The 16,235-nt window shown below is 40.3% G+C and overlaps 1 protein-coding gene across 7 annotated transcripts in view; it reads right to left on the reverse strand.

The window, feature by feature from the left end:
* The window catches only part of PLCH1 (phospholipase C eta 1), a 217,284-nt gene that overhangs the window by 87,916 nt on the left and 113,133 nt on the right, over window positions 1-16,235 (reverse strand). For all 7 annotated transcript variants that reach the window (XM_013057739.2, XM_013057741.2, XM_045088543.1 and 4 more), the window contains 2 exons: window positions 3,662-3,808; window positions 763-1,006 (listed from right to left, as the gene is read on the reverse strand). In XM_013057739.2, the coding sequence (XP_012913193.2) occupies window positions 763-1,006; window positions 3,662-3,808 (391 nt within the window). The remainder of the gene's footprint in view (window positions 1-762; window positions 1,007-3,661; window positions 3,809-16,235) is intronic.

Consider the following 16,235-nt stretch of genomic DNA (forward strand, 5'->3'; position numbering starts at 1 on the left):
TCCAAAATAAATAAATAAAGTCTTCTTTAAAAAAAAAAAAAAATGTGATAAAGGAAATCAAAGCAGTCAACAACTCCATTGTCTTCACTTTACAGATAAGGAAATTGAGGCCAGAAAGTCCATGTCCCATGACCAGGCCAATACCAGCGCAAGAGGTATCTCCAGACCAAGGAGGTTAACTATCTGGTCAGCACAGGACCTCAAGAACAGGCTTCATCAAGGACACTCAGAGAAGTCCCTAGTTTCTTTTACAATTCAGAGAAGGTAAATGATATGAAGCAAAAAATAACTTCCCCTTCCGTATCCATCAGTTTCCATACTGTAAATTAAAAAGAGAGACAGAAAAAGCAGGAAGGAGCTTAATATCTCATATGTAATTAGAACTCAAAGAGTACCTGTTAAACTAAACTGACTTGATCACAAAGCAGGATTTTCTCTAATCCAAATAAACACCTTCCCAGCTACCACGTCTCTCTTAGGAAACTTTAGGCTGCATTTGGAGATCTCTGATTGTGAAGCTAAATTCAGTCTCCTCCTAAGAAGCCGGAGTTCATGCCAGCTCATTTCTGTCTGTTCTGTGCATTCATCTACTTGGGGTGAGAGGGAGGAGGGGGCAGAAAGGTGCTAGGGGTAAAGAAAGAGAGAGAGAGAGAGAGAGGAAGGTGGCTTTAAGCCTCAAAACTGCAGGGGAAAATAAAACACGGTCTAATACACACACACACACACACACACAGCTCAACATTAACATTCTAGGGAGGATATTGGTCATGGGTTCTCTGCCTCTTGGCAAGGGAATCTTCATCACTGATGCCGGCCATCAGGTACTTCAGGCCTGTGATCCAGGTGCGGGCCTCCTCGGGGTTGGAGGTGATGAGGTCCAGAGACTCCATGTGGTTGCCATGGTAAATGGTGAAGCAGCAGCTGGGGTCAAAGTGGCCCTCCGCTTGTCTGTGGAATATTTCAGACTGCCGACCTTCGGTGACTTTGTAAATGGAGTCGATAAGTACTGCGGGGAAAGCAGAACACACAGTTGCATGGCATAATGGATTTGGGGGAAAAAAAAATTTTTAAAACAGCAAAACATCTTAAATTCTAAAAATAAGCACGAACAGGGACAGCTGGGTGGCCCAGTCAGTTAAGCCTCTGACTCTTGGTCTCGGCCCAGGTCACGATCCCTGGGTCTTAAGATCGAGCCCCGCATTGGGCTCCACACTCAGCAGGGAGTCTGCTTGAAGATTCTCTCCCTCTGCTGCTTCACACACACACACACACACACACACACACACACACACACACTCTCACTCTATCTCAAATAAATAGGTCTTTAAAAAAAAATAAGCATGAACAAATTCACTGTCTGTGAACTGTGGTATTAAGTTCAAATGTGAAATACAAGCCCTATCGTTTCCCGCTAGGGACCTTCTGCCAGCAAAATGGAGACTGGCCACCTTACCTTCCCGGGCAGCCTTGGGCCTGGACCACGCCTTTCCAGGCACTGAGTCAGGACATGTTGAAATTTATGACAGGAAGAGCGATATACAGATCAGGGCAAAAAGGAGACTAGGAATGTATCAAATTTACAGCTTGCATATTTGCACAGGGAAAACATACAAAGACCTAGAACCAACTCTGGAGTTGTGCATAAGATGACAGTTAAATATTGGAAGGAAAAAAACGTTTGGTGGTAACTGAGTAGCATGGCTAAATGTGACTGGTATCTCCAGAAAGAACGCCAGGACGGTAAAGGTCAAGCAGGGCTTAGAGAGGTAGAGGAATAAAATGGTATCCCAGAAGAAAAAAAAATATAGGATACAGAAACATGAGGTCCACTGCAGGGATATTAAATAGGTCACTTGTGCAAGACTAGAAAGCTCAAGAGAGAGTATAGTGGGACATACAGCCAGAAAGGTAGGGAGAAGCTAGATCACAGAGAGCCTGGGATAAGAGACCAGAGCTGAGCATCTTTTAGGTAATGGAACAACACTGCAGATTTGGATCAGAGAAGCACTAACAGGGATGATTACTTAAATTAGAATACTACTTTTTTGTTTGCTTGCTTGTTTTTAAACGCGGATCAGAAGTATTGCAATCTTACTGATTGCCTCTAATACCATCCCCTCCACTCTGCCTTCGTGGCAAAGACACGATTTTCTTCTGGTATCAACTCATTCCCCACACAATTCATAGAGAAATGAGCCAACGCCTCCCCGCTTCCCCCAGTCCCCAGGGCAAGTTCTGGAATGTCTAAGACATTGGAGAGGCCCCGTTCCTATTTCCTATGATCGATTTAGGTGTGAGAATATAATGCAGTTCTGACCAAGGAGACGTGGGGCAGTCCGCTTCGAGAGAAAATTCTGGAAAGGGGTTCCCTTCTCCTAAAAAGGAAGCACCATGTTGCTGCTGCCTTGACGACAGGGTCAACATACAGGGGAAACAGCCTAGAGCCCTGAGGAAAACAGAACTAAAGACTCAACATCCCACACCTGGACCTGCCGATCTCTGAGTTTCTTGTTACGTGAGATGATATCTTTATTTTTCGTGTAAGTCTAATTTAGTCAATGTCTTATGCTACTTGAAGATGAAAGCATCTTAACAGACAAAAACAAAAGACACTAGCAAAATGGAGACTGGTTAGGAGACTTCTCGACAGGCCAGATAGGTGAAGAGACCAGAGACCAGGGAGGTTCCTATGAAAACAGGAAGGAAGGATATGAGAGAGCCACTACTCAGGACCCAAGACCAACTTGGTGCTGAATGTACAAGGTGTGGGAGAGAGACTTTCAGTAGGGGTCAGATCAAAACTCTTTTGCTTGATATCACTAAAAGCTAACTCACTGATCAGTTAGCTTTGCTCAGAATATGGCAATACACTTTTAAGTCCACTGGATTTATAATACCCTTCAACTTTTATTAAAAATCAATAATAAATAGGGGTGCCTGGGTGCCTCAGTCAGTAAGCATCTGCCTTCGGCTCGAGTCATGATCCTAGGGTCCTGGGATCGAGCCCCACCTCAGGCTTCCTGCTCCACGAGATGCCTGCTTCTCCCTCTGGTTATGCTCCCTCTCTCACCATCTCTCTCTCTCTGTCAAATAAATAAATAAAGTCTTTAAAAATGGGGCGCCTGGGTGGCTCAGTAGGTTAAGCCGCTGCCTTCGGCTCAGGTCATGATCTCAGCTGGGATCGAGTCCCGCATCGGGCTCTCTGCTCGGCAGAGAACCTGCTTCCTCCTTTCCCTCTCTCTCTGCCTGCCTCTCTGCCTACTTGTGATCTCTCTCTGTCAAATAAATAAAAATAAAAAATCTTTAAAAAAAAATCTTTAAAAAACAATTTAAATAAAATAATAAATAAATAAATAGAGGGACTCAGGCTATAAAACCTCTTATCTCAACTAAAAAATAAATCATGTTTCCAGCACAGGGAAAATATTAACATTTACCGCACTCACATGGACAAGAAAACTTTTGTGGATTAAAATCCCCAAGGAATTAAAAAGACAAAATGGTCATTACTTATTCAGTCTGTCTGCATCCTTTAGCAACTGACCCCAAAACTTACAAAACTATCAAAGTTTCATAGATCTGAAGCTTCCAGACAGCCCAGCAAATATAACCCACGTGGAACTATATCATGTCAAACAAAGAATTCAAAGATTGGTCTTACTTTTTGCCTTCTCACTCTTCCTCGAGGGTCTCCACCGGAGGCGGGTCCGATGCTCATCCAGGTAGAAGAGCCGGACTAGCCCTTTGCTCCCACGTTTCAATTTGATCATCTGTGTCCCCGACTGCATCACACTCATGCATCTTTCAACTGCCAAGAGAGATTAGAGCACGTTTAGCTGTTAAACCGTATACGTGTAGACTAGCGTTCAGAAAATCTACTGTCACGGGGCACCCGGGTGGCTCAGTGGGTTAAAGCCTCTGCCTTCGGCTCAGGTCATGATCCCATAATTCCAGGCTTAAGCCCCCACATCCAGCTCTCTGCTCAGCAGGGAGCCTGCTTCCTCCTCTCTCTGCCTGCTTCTCTGCCTACTTGTGATCTCTGTCTGTCAAATAAATAAATAAAGTCTTAAAGAAAGAAAGAAAATCTACTGTCAAATAAAACCTCAGATTCACCTCCCAAAGATTCCAAGAACCAGAAGACTAAAGTTGGGAAAAATAATCTGGAAAGAGCCATTGAGGAACTGATTCACCAGTCTTAAACCAGTAAAAATAGCCTTCCTGATTGAAAGAAAATTTCTACTTCCAGGTAAACACTGCATCAATGTTACACAGGACCATCTTTTGTTCTAACTGGCAACATACTTTTTGGTATGAGAGTAATCATTTGATGCTTGGATTTATGTTTAGAAAGCATTTCTCAGACTTCATAGTGAATATTTGTGAGTTTTTAGTCAGTTGTAAAAACATCTTGTGATAATCCTTGAAGATGCAATCAATAAAAACAAAATTGACAAAATGTTAACAATTTTTGAAATTGGATAATGACTACTATGGGTTCATACTATTATATTTCTGTATATATTTGAAAATAGAATAAATATAAAAATATTTAAATAAATAAATACGAAAATAAATCTTTTAAAAATGTGATCAGAAAAAAAATCACTTTTTCACAATTCAGCATAAAACGTCCATTGATTAATGAAATAAACTGCTAAGATTTTCCACCTAGAAGAATAATTTAGTGATTGAATTCAGGTACTGTCCAAATCTCTCACTGTCCAAGCTAAAACTATCATTTAAATTCTCTCTGCTTTGAGATGAACCTTGTTAGAAATGGGCGTCTGCCGGTGTGGCCTGTTTCCCCTTCTTTGGTAACTAGAAATACTCCTTTTCCATTTCATGTGTTTTTGGTGGCCAATCACCCCAACTAAGAAATGGGCACCTGACTGACTTAAGCTAAGAGCAAATCTGAGTCCCTTCCAAAAAACACAAATCCTGAGCTGAGCATGGGAAGGAAACAGAACTGAGCTATTTCAATGGCCAAAACTTAAAAGACACTCCTGCCTGGCCACCCTAAGATTCCATAGTTGTTACGGTTATCCTGGAGGCTGACATTGTCCTCTGGATTCTGCAAGTTATTCAATACTCTTCCAAATACTTTCTTATTATATTATCCAGAGATAGCTTTTATTTCACTGACCATTACAAAGGCACCTTTATAACCACGAGAGCACTAGAAACATCTGGTTTGGAGTACCTATCTTATCAAGCAGTATGCCATTAGAAACAGATCAAAGAAACACAGAAAATAAACTTCAACAACATGAGAGGTCAGCTTTTATGACTATGTAGCCTGTCTTTACCAGGAGAGATAAGGTGATCTTAAAGGTGAGATAGTGTATGTGCAGGGTACTGACTAAAAGTAACTTCAGCATAACCAACTTTCACTCTTCCTTGCATGAAGAGCTTTTTCTTCTCCAAAGAAATCAAAGAAGAACTGCATAAAATTAAGTTGGTTTTAGGATTTGATATTACAAGGAAAGTAGTATAGGCTGCTCTTTCTCGTTTTATCTGACATATCAAAAATTCAAAAGTAACAAAATAGCACTTATGAAAACAAACACACAAACTTAAAATACTTACTTTGAAGCAAAGAGCAAAATTTGAGATTTGGTTTTGCACACGTTAAGTAGTCACCCACTACTAAGTACCATTCATTTAGGTAATAACAAAAGCCCCAGATTTGAATTGTTGACAGCCACACTGACCACATCATACCAGTAATTACAGGGAGAACGGAGTGTCAGCGTATCGAGATAAAATCATCAAGTCAAACCAACAAAGCCAAAACTCCTAGAAAAATCTGAGAACTCGACTGACCACTGATAACAACAGGTCACATCAGGGCTCCTGGCTGGCTTAGTTGGTAGAACATGTGACCTTTTTTTTTTTAGATTTTATTTATTTATTTGACAGAGAGAGAGAGAGAGATCACAAGTAGGCAGAGAGGCAGGCAGAAGGAGAGGGGGAAGCAGGCTCCCCACCGAGCAGAGAGCCTGATGCCGGGCTTGATCCCAGGACCCTGAGATCATGACCTGAGCTGAAGGCAGAGGCTAAACCCACTGTGTCACCCAGGCGCATGAACGTGTGACTCTTGATCTCAGGGGTATATGTTCGAGCCCCACGTTGGGTGTAGAGATTACTTAACAATAACAATCTATAAAAAAATAAAAATAGGTAATAATAATAATAGGTCACATCAATAAACAGATGTTCACAGAGCAAACTCCTTGTTTCAGGCACAAAGCAGAGAACAAGACCATGTCCTTGACTTAAAGAAGTTAACTTTGTGAGAATGAAACACCTAAAAAGACAATTTATTAATGGTAGTTTAGAGCTGTGATCAAGAACACAAAATCTGAATCTAGACAGCTTGGTATAGAATTCCAGATCTGCCACTTAACTTGCTATATGACCTTGGGCAAGTTACTTAGTCCCTGTGTGCCTCCATTTCCTTACCTATAAAATAAGGATAATAATCTTGAAATGCTGTTGAGAATTGAATGAGTCAATTCATGTAAAGTACTGAAAACAGTGTCTGGCATATCATAAATACTATAAATGGTGTTTTATATATATAACTATATATAAGACAATAAAACCATATATGGAAAACTTTAAAAATAAATGCCAAGTCAAAAGTAAAGACAAAAATACTATGGGATTCCATAATGAAAGGAGAATACAGTGGGCTAGAATGAGGAGAAGTGTAGTAATGACACAGTATCAGATGCTCAGGGATGAGAAAGAGTAGAGATATATTCAGAGAATAGGGAACGATGGGTCTCCAACTTTGGAAGAGTGACTCAAAAGGAAAATGATGGGACAGAAGGTTCCAAGGGCTGGATAAAAAAGTAGGCTGTAGGAAGTCGGGGATGTTGGTAGAATAAGATCTTAATCCATTGTCATGAGAGATTCACCAGACATTTGAGCAAAGGATTCGTGGGATTAAAAAAATAAAATAAAACAAAATAAAACCATAATTCAGGAAGATGTCTCTTTGGGAAGAGAGAATAAAATAAATTGCTTAAACCAGAGTGGAAAATTGAATTAACTATACAATCAAAGATCTAACAGCAAGCACTACCTATCTATCTGACATTGTGTCCTCTGCTTTGTTCACACTGCCCTTTCTTTCCCTTTCCTTTTCACAGTACACCCCCTTTTTCAACCTAAAATGGAACTGCTATGGCCATAACATCTCAACACTTCAACAGGAAAAGTACAATGATATAAAAGTGTAATCACGGATGCCTAGATGGCTCAGTCAGTTGGGCATCTGCCTTCGCCCAGATTGTGGTCCCAGAGTCCTGGGATCAAGCCCCAAGATGAACTCTCTGCTCAGTGGGGAATCTGCATCTTCCTCCCCCTCTGCTCCTCCCCTCCCCATCCCCAGGCTTATAAGTGCTCTCTCTCTCTCCTTCCTCTCTCTCTGTCATATAAATAAAATCTTTTTCTCTTAAAAAAGTATAATTAGGGTGCCTGGGTGGCTCAGTGGGTTAAAGCCTCTGCTTTCGGCTCAGGTCATGATCTCAGGGTCCTGGGATCAAGACCCACATCAGGCTCTCTGCTTAGCAGGGAGCCTGCTTCCTCCTCTCTCTCTGCCTGCCTCTCTGCCTACTTTTGATTGCTCTGTGTGTCAAATAAATAAAATCTTTTTTTAAAAAAAAGTATAATCAGCTATCTGAGCTAATAAACACCATCTATAATTTAGCAAAAGCATCATTTGGAGAAACACAAATATTTTAGAAAGTAGGATCCAATCTCTCAATGAGGAAGGGTCTTTATATAATATATTAATAGTCACTAGCTTCACATTTATCCCATCAACTCAGCCTTGGGCTAAGACTCCAGCTTCATCCACCACAGCAAACAAGCATATATGATTGAAAGGTGTCTGGCAGAGTTAGGATCTGAAACAGTGGGATGCTTAAATAGTTTATGTAGCTCCTTTATGCTTATCACATGGAAAAGGCATTTAGTTAGAGTCACACTGAAACATCAAGTCCAGGGTAGTCTTGGGGGTGAGTCACCTCGTCTCCCTTCCTCGAACCTCATTCTAGACAATCCACTGAGTTGTAAAGCTAACCAGAGAAAGAATGCCCTCAATCATTCTTTGTAACTCATTCAACGTTGGAGACAAAATATTCTTCCAATGTCATCTAAACCACAAAGTGATGGCTTAAGCCAATTTCTTTATGTTCTGCCTTCTGTAGAGGTAGATAACAGTAGTTGCCACCCACATAGAAGTCATTCTTCAACCTTGCCGGATCGGTAGATTCCATAAAGTAAGATGAGAAACAAGAGAACAAAGGAAGACTTCCAGGGGCAGGTAAACAAGGGAAGAGTTCCAGGGGCTTAGAATGATGTAACCTTATCACACACACTCCCGGTGCTGGAAGGAGTCGGGAAAAGTCTGCAAAGGCAGGCCACAAATGCAGCCACATTCAGGAATATTAAAAGAGAAACACCCACAACACACATATTGTTTTTGTCTATTATGCTCCAGGCTTCAATATGTACACAAATTTGACACACTGGTGGCAATCATGATATTTAGGTCATTTGGCATGCTGCTTTTTTTCATTTGTATAATAAACAGTTTTCCATGTTTCTACACAGTCTTAATAATTATCATTTTAATGGCTGCCTAACAGAATAGCATAAATATTTAAAGAGTAGAACAGATGAGTAGAAATACAGTAGACTGTATTTCTAACTTTATTACATAATTAGAGTTTTAAAACTCTTAACAGAGTTTTATCTGTGAAATGAGAGGCATAACAAAGTGGTCTACGAGGTCCTTCAGAATTTAATTCTTTAAAGGTATTAAATCAATTCTGTCACAGTCAGTTTAAAATAAGTAAATGTCTTTAGGGGTTATCGGTTCACTAAAAGCCTCAAGCAGAAAATCCTGTTTAAAACAAACAAACAAACAAACAAACAAACTTCTGATCTGAAGTATAAGAGAGATTCCCAGCATTTCCACTAAGCATGCATGACATCTAAGAGGGTTTAACTCTTTAAGCCATGCTGGAATTAGAGGTCATCACATTCTCCTAGGAATGTCGATCATACCACCTGATGCTAATTTTTTAACAGTTTTAGTGAGGTACAACCTACATACATTAAAATCCACCTGTTTCAAATGTACAATTTAATGACTTTAATATATCTACAGAGTTGTGAGCTGATCCTATTATAGAACATCTCCATCACCCCCAAGAAGAAACTCCATGCTCATTCGCCTTCATTCCCCATTTCACCCACAGCCCTGGACAACCACTAACCTGTTGTCTCTGTAGATGGGTCTTCTTGAGATATTTCACGTAAATGAAAATCTTATAGTCTGCAGTCCTGCGCTTCTGGCTTCTTTCACTCAGCATATTTTTGAGGTTCCTATGATGATTGTGTCCATTTTTCTTGTTTTGTTTTCTCTTCCCCCCTCTCCTCACAGCACATTAAACTCTTCCCCTGACATTTAGGGTAAAAAATGACCCTGAATAGGAAACTGGTTGAATAAAATAATATATACCTACACCCAGTGCACTACTATATAACCATACAAGACAATAAAAAAGACCTCTATACAGTGATATGGGTTAATTTCTAGAAGATACTAGTAAGTGAAAAAGGCAAAGAATAAATAAGCATATATCTGTAATATGATACTTTTGTGTAAGAAAATCTTGGGAAATTTTTAGAGATGCAAATACTTATCTTCACAAAAAGAAACACAAGAAGGATAACCCAGACAACACCGTAGCTGGTTACTCTCAAGAGTGGGAGAAAATCAAGTAGAAGGGATGAGGGCGTGACTTTTCTTCATACCCTCCATATTCCAAATTAAAATTAAGCCAAAAAGAATGAGAAGGAGGGGAAACAAACACAGAAAGCAAACAGAAACATACACATACATATGTAAGTATTTGAGTCTATATATGTGCATGTTTGTGTGTGTATGTCTATGTGGATACACACACACAAACAGCCGCATATATTCCCTAGCGCTGTTCTTTAAAAGGCCAAAAAGCAATATCACTTCCAGCAGTAATAAGGAAAACTAGGGCCCTGCTCATTCTCTACTCTAAACGTCACCGCAAGATACCTTCTCACATACAGGGTCTCAACCAGGCCTGTGTTAAGGCCATACAAGAGTATCACTTGCATGCTTTTGTAAACACATCTATTCTGGGACAGTGATCACCAAACTGTGCAGTAGCAGACCAAAAAAAAGTCCAGATCCTCTGCAAGAGACTCTTTCAGCAAAAGGTACATGAAAAATGTGAATTGATTTCTTGCCAGCATCCACAGATTAGAGTAAATCTGAGTGACGGAAAGGGATTAGCTTCTGAAAACAATTTCATCTCTATATGGAAAAAGTGCCAAATAATGCAGATAATGCTTCTCTCAAAGGAAGGCAAGGGAGATTTCCTGAAATCACCAGCGCAGAAAAAGAGGGAAACATATTTTGCGCCCCATGACACAGGAAGCTCTGAAGCATCTCACTGATGGGTCATGCCCCTGGATGGTGGTCACTGCGCAGCTCCAGGAGCAGGGGAGGGGACATCCTGTCACTAACCAGCCGTGTGCACTTCTGAAGGTCATGGAGTATCTCTGAATATCCCACCGCCCTCAACCTAAAGGTGCATTTTCCTCTCAGCTCTGTGAGTCTATAAAAGAGCTGATCTAGCTTTCATAGGTACTATTTTATCTTTCAAGAAGACAAAATTCTAGTTCATCCAAAAGCCTCTCAGAATAACTTTAAAGGAAAAAAAAACCTGATTAATATCCGCGTATCTTACTAGAGACATCAATTTTTAAAATGATCTGTGTATAAAATAGAGCTGCTCTTCACAGGGAATGGCTTCACGGGAAAAGCTCTTCCTTGCTAGCCGTTGAGCCTTAAAGTCAAATCATACCAACTTGTGAATAAATGTGCTTACAAACAACCATGGAGTGCTCCATCTTATTAAGCCATGATTCTTCCCAGTGAAAAGCAAACAATGCAGAGTTCATTGATTTTTCTTTCCAAAGCTTAAATCACTCTTGTGGAGAAGATACGATTATTTGAAAGGTTTTTAGAAACTAATTGGTCCGTGATAACATTTTGGAACTTGTTTGCAAACCTTATGTGCACAACGTCCATATGTTTGCAAAGTTGGTAAATACATATGGGGGATTTAGATCAAAGAAAGGGTGGAAGGAATCTATCAGTAATTCTCAAAAGTCAGAACCCTTTCTTCTATTTTGTTAAAGCCTTCTATCTATATAATACTTTCTTTTTTAATGAGACCTATTTTGTATTCAACAATTGTGTCTGCTCCATAATCATTAGTCCCAGGGAAACAAATGAAATACAAGACAGAATTCATAACAATATGATTTTGTTGGCTTTACTTAATGTTACCCCATGGAGGAGGGGAATATAAATTAATTTTTAAATTCTAAATTTAGTTCTATCTAATATGTAAAGAGTTTTCTGCCTCAACATAAGGAATGGAAGGGTCTTCACCATTGCACAATCTGGTTCTAAGATACACACAAATAAAAGACTAGAGATTTTGTTCCATCATTTGTTCAGTGAGATGACATGGTATTGGATATTCAGGAACAAAATTCCGAAGCTGCAATAAATACTGACTTTACTTACAGAGAATATGTTCCTCTAACAAGGCTCATGGTTCTCCACTCTGGCTGTTATGTACATCAAAATCATTGAGGACCTTCTTAGATGTGTTGAACACAAAAGTCCCACCACATACCAATTAAGTCACCGTCCCTCAGAATGGGGATGAACATCTGGGGTTTTTTGTTAGTTTGTTTGCTTCATCTTCCCAAGGACTCTACTGGGAATCCAGAGATAAGACTACTGACATGTTATCTCAATTAACCTCTAAATATCTTTGTGAAGTAGAGATAATTAAATGCCCCTCATTGTAGAGTGAATGAAAACAGACTTAGAGAAGAGAAGAACTTGTCTGAGATAATAAAGCTAGTAAATGGCAGAGACAAGCCTTGAAACCAGGTATCCAGATTTCCCAGGATATCTCTCTCTCCATTTCACTCCACAGAATGTCTGCCTTTGGGTCCTGTCCAGGCCCCTAACTTGCTCACAGCTGGTAAGTTTTTTAAGCAGTCTTGACTCCAACATTCTGCTCTACAGAAATAAGGAATTAATTTTGCTGGCTCCTAAGACCCTTCCTACCAAGTATTAGGAGCCTATAACATACTAGGTCTAGCTTCTAGAAACTTCATGTATCATAGCGATACTATGTCATGGTAATGACAAGACAGGTAAATAATATGTAAAAATTAACAATAAAATAGGGAGTGGGATATAAAAAATAAGGACACGAAGGACCAAGGAGGTACGGGGCGGGTTGGGATGCACCCCAGAGGAGACAGAATTTAAGCCTGACCCCCAAAGATCATAGTAAGAACACTTGGTGCATTTTTTTTTTCAATTGTTCTTGTTCAATTGTTCTTGTCCTGGGTCTGTGTATATTTTTCCTCCCCACTTAGAATGTATAAATGGTAGCTGAAATTTACGAAATGAATTATAAATACTCTGTTAGCCACATTAAAAAATTAGACCCGAGGGGTGCCTAACTGGCTCAGTGGGGGAGCATGAGACTCTAATCTTCAGATTGTGAGTTCAAGCCCCACAGTGGATGTGGAGGGTCCTTTAAAATAAAATCTTGTATAGGGACGCCTGGGTGGCTCAGTTGGTTAAGCGGCTGCCTTCGGCTCAGGTCATGATCCCAGCATCCTGGGATCGAGTCCTTGCTCAGCAGGAAGCCTGCTTCTCCCTCTGCTTCTGCCTGCCACTCTGTCTGCCTGTGCTCGCTCTCTCCCTCTCTCTCTCTCTCTGACAAATAAATAAATGAAATCTAAAAATAAAATAAAATAAAATCTTGTATAAATCAATAAATATAAAAAATTAGATTCCAATTCTTGTTCTTAGTAACTAGAAAGTCATTTTCACTTATTTCTTATTCCTAATCTCCCTGGCTGTTTCTTGGGTGACACTGGGCAAGGGCAGTTTATTCAGTTAAATGAGGAAGACTTAACCTTCCCCAAAGCCAGCAAGGTATTTTCTCCTAGCTCAACAAGCATGGTCATGGCAGAACATAAAAGTATTTCTACTGGGTATGTTAAAAAGAATAAAAAGTTTATGATACCACACATTAATTTCAAAGCGCAAGTTTATTCTTTGATTGGTGACTCGATCAAGATGGAAGTGTACATGACGTCAGAAGTTGAATGTGCTCCTTAGACAAGTCCCACTTCCCCTAAGATGGCAACTGGTCCCCAGTCTTGCCTTTCTTTAAAATACAGACTCCTAGACCACACCTCCAAAAATCCCTGTTTCTTGAGATTCTGCATTTTAAAAGCTCTTCTCAGGATTTCCAAGGCCCATTTCAGTTCGGAGACCACAGCTCTGGGTACCATCATTGCTCACTGCATGGCATGTGGTCCTTGTGACCCAGTTTCCTAGGCCCAGCTCTGGGTCTTCATTCAGTCCCTTAAATGAAAGAAGCAAAGACTTACTGTTCAGTTGCCTGTTAGGACAGTAGCACAGGGTTTTACCCCCTCCTGATAAAATATGAAATATCCTAATTAAATTAAGGGTTAAAAGATAAGAAATTCTTTTCTTTAAGAATTTTTATCTATTGGGGTGCCTGGGTGGCTCAGTGGTTTGGGCTGCTGCCTTCGGCTCGGGTCATGATCTCAGGGTCCCGGGATGGAGCCCCGCATCGGGCTCCCTGCTCAGCAGGGAGCCTGCTTCCCTCTCTCTCTCTCTCTCTCTCTGCCTGCCCCTCTGCCTACTTGTGATCTCTGTCTGTCAAATAAATAAATAAAATCTTTAAAAAAAAAAAAAGAATTTTTATCTATTGATTTGACAGAGAGTGAGCGCACAAGCAGGCGAAGTAGCACATAGAGGCAGATGGAGAAGCAGGCTCCCCGCTGAGCAAGAAGCCTGATGTGGGGCTCAATCCCAGGACCCTGGAATCACCACCTGAGCTGAAGGCAGAGGCTTAACCCACTGAGCCACCAAGACACCTCAAGATATGAAATTCTGATATTCAAATAATCATTCAAAATTGTTTCTCTAGAACCTCTTGTGTACTTGGAGGCAGCTCAACACCTCACAATTTCAGATCTGTTCTATCACTGCTGAATAGGACACAGGTGCTTTCTTAGTTTTGAGCCCTTAATGACCAATGGTATTTTTATCTCTCCTCACCCACATCCCATCTAAAAAGCTGAAAAAACATCTCCACAGAGTGCTACACACACTAATACAGAGCAAGTATTTGTTGAGGTTGTTATTGTCTCACTCATTTCTTAAAGTCACTGGACATACTTTCTGCCTACTTCCTACATTTAATTGCATTTTAAAAGAGAATGTCTATTCTGTACTCCAACAAATTCATACATCCCGAGTAGTACCCAATTCTTACACTCAAGCCCCTATTTCCTTCACTAACTATTGATTAAGGGACTTAACCCTTTTTTTGGTTAAAAACAGCAAAAAAAAAAAAAGAGAGAGAGAGAGAGAGAGACAAAAAAAAGCTTAACTGATTTCATGCAAACTGTCCTAATTTGGTCCATCCAGGTCCTAAAAAAACTCTCCATCAAAGAGTCAAATAACATAAAATGGAGCAAGAGGTCACCTTTATCTAGAAAACAAAGTGTCCCTCCCTCCAAGCCTTTGTTGCTCTCAGGCCAATGGCCTCTTAGGAGGTTTCAGAGACCACCTGCTGAGCTAAAGCAAGCCTGGCGCCTTCTGGCCATAGCCTGTTGGATATCAAGTTGTATGGCATTTAAAGCAGGCAACTTATTTCTGGGGCAGATGTTTTTGTTGGGGGGAAAAAAAATCCATGCTTAAAAAAACATGAAAAATAGATTTCTGTGTGGTAAAGAAAATGCCTGGGAAAATCCTCTCAGGTTTATTTTACAAAAATTATTTGTCCTCATCCAAACCCTGGTCCTAATATCATAAGCTTCCTTTTTTTAAAATTTAATAACACATAAACATCACTGAGTGACTGAGAGCATTCACACAGCCTTATTAGAAGCAATTTTGATTGGAGCTGCTACCCTGAATCACTGCACTATAGATCTTAAATCATTTTTTTTAAATAGAAAAATCTAAAAATGGCAGGAAAATGGAAAGGAAAAAAAAAAAAAAAAACCTGAAAGCTTCTTTGAAGCAAAGCTGGCATATGTCATCAGAGCAGATGTGCTATAGCGTTTTCTAAATCGTCAATCCCAGGAAAAAAGGCCAGCATTAAAACCATAACTATCTGGATGCAAGAATTCCTGAGTTCTCTTTCTACTCGGAAATAACTGCGCACACCAACACACATGCATACACATACATGTGAACACGAGCCGTCACGCACATCTTTAGCAGTGCAAGGCTGACTACCAAGCGAGTATAAAGAGCTGGGAAGTGGCACAATTACCGTATGATTGGTGGAGTATTTCAAGTAAATCTTGGGCAGCATACGAGAACTGACAAGGGACAGAAAATGTGTCATAGAGGTCAGAGCAAAGGTTAGGGATGGGTCAAGAGAGTAGGAAATATTAAGCACAACAGTGGCAGTGACAAGAAGCAGCAACTGGAAACAACTATTTTGATGGTGAAAAAGAGACAAGGAGCAAAAGACAAAAGAACTGTAGTCCAGAAAAAAAAAGTTAGAGGTAGATAGGAAAAATGATGACCATCTAACAGCCACCTTAATGTCAGAAGCACAGGTGGCTGGGAGAATAATTCATGACCTTGGCAGGTCAAGGAAATTCAGAGCATACATGTCAGCCCCTACAGACTACACAGTTTTTAACTCATAAGCAATGCCATGTAACAAAGTCTGGCCTCCTAGAAGCTCTTTCAGAGTAAGGACTCTACACCTTCTGTGATGTAAACAAAGGACAGAAGCCCTAATGGAAAAGGATGATAAATTTAACAACATGTAAAAATACCTATGTAAGGGGCGCCTGGGTGGCTCAGTTGGTTAAGCAACCGCCTTCGGCTCAGGTCACGGTCCCAGAGTTCCGGGATCGAGTCCCGAATCAGGCTCCCAGCTCCATGGGTAGGTAGTCTGCTTCTCCCTCTGACCTTCCTGCCTCTCATGCTCTCTCTCACTGTCTCTCTCTCAAATAAATAAATAAAAATCTTTAAAAAAAAAAAAAAACAAAAAACCTATGTAAATCATAAACAA

The sequence above is a fragment of the Mustela putorius genome, unplaced genomic scaffold (assembly GCF_011764305.1).
Source record: "Mustela putorius furo isolate JIRA1106 unplaced genomic scaffold, ASM1176430v1.1 tig00003834_pilon_pilon_pilon, whole genome shotgun sequence".
NCBI classification, from domain to species: domain Eukaryota; kingdom Metazoa; phylum Chordata; class Mammalia; order Carnivora; family Mustelidae; genus Mustela; species Mustela putorius.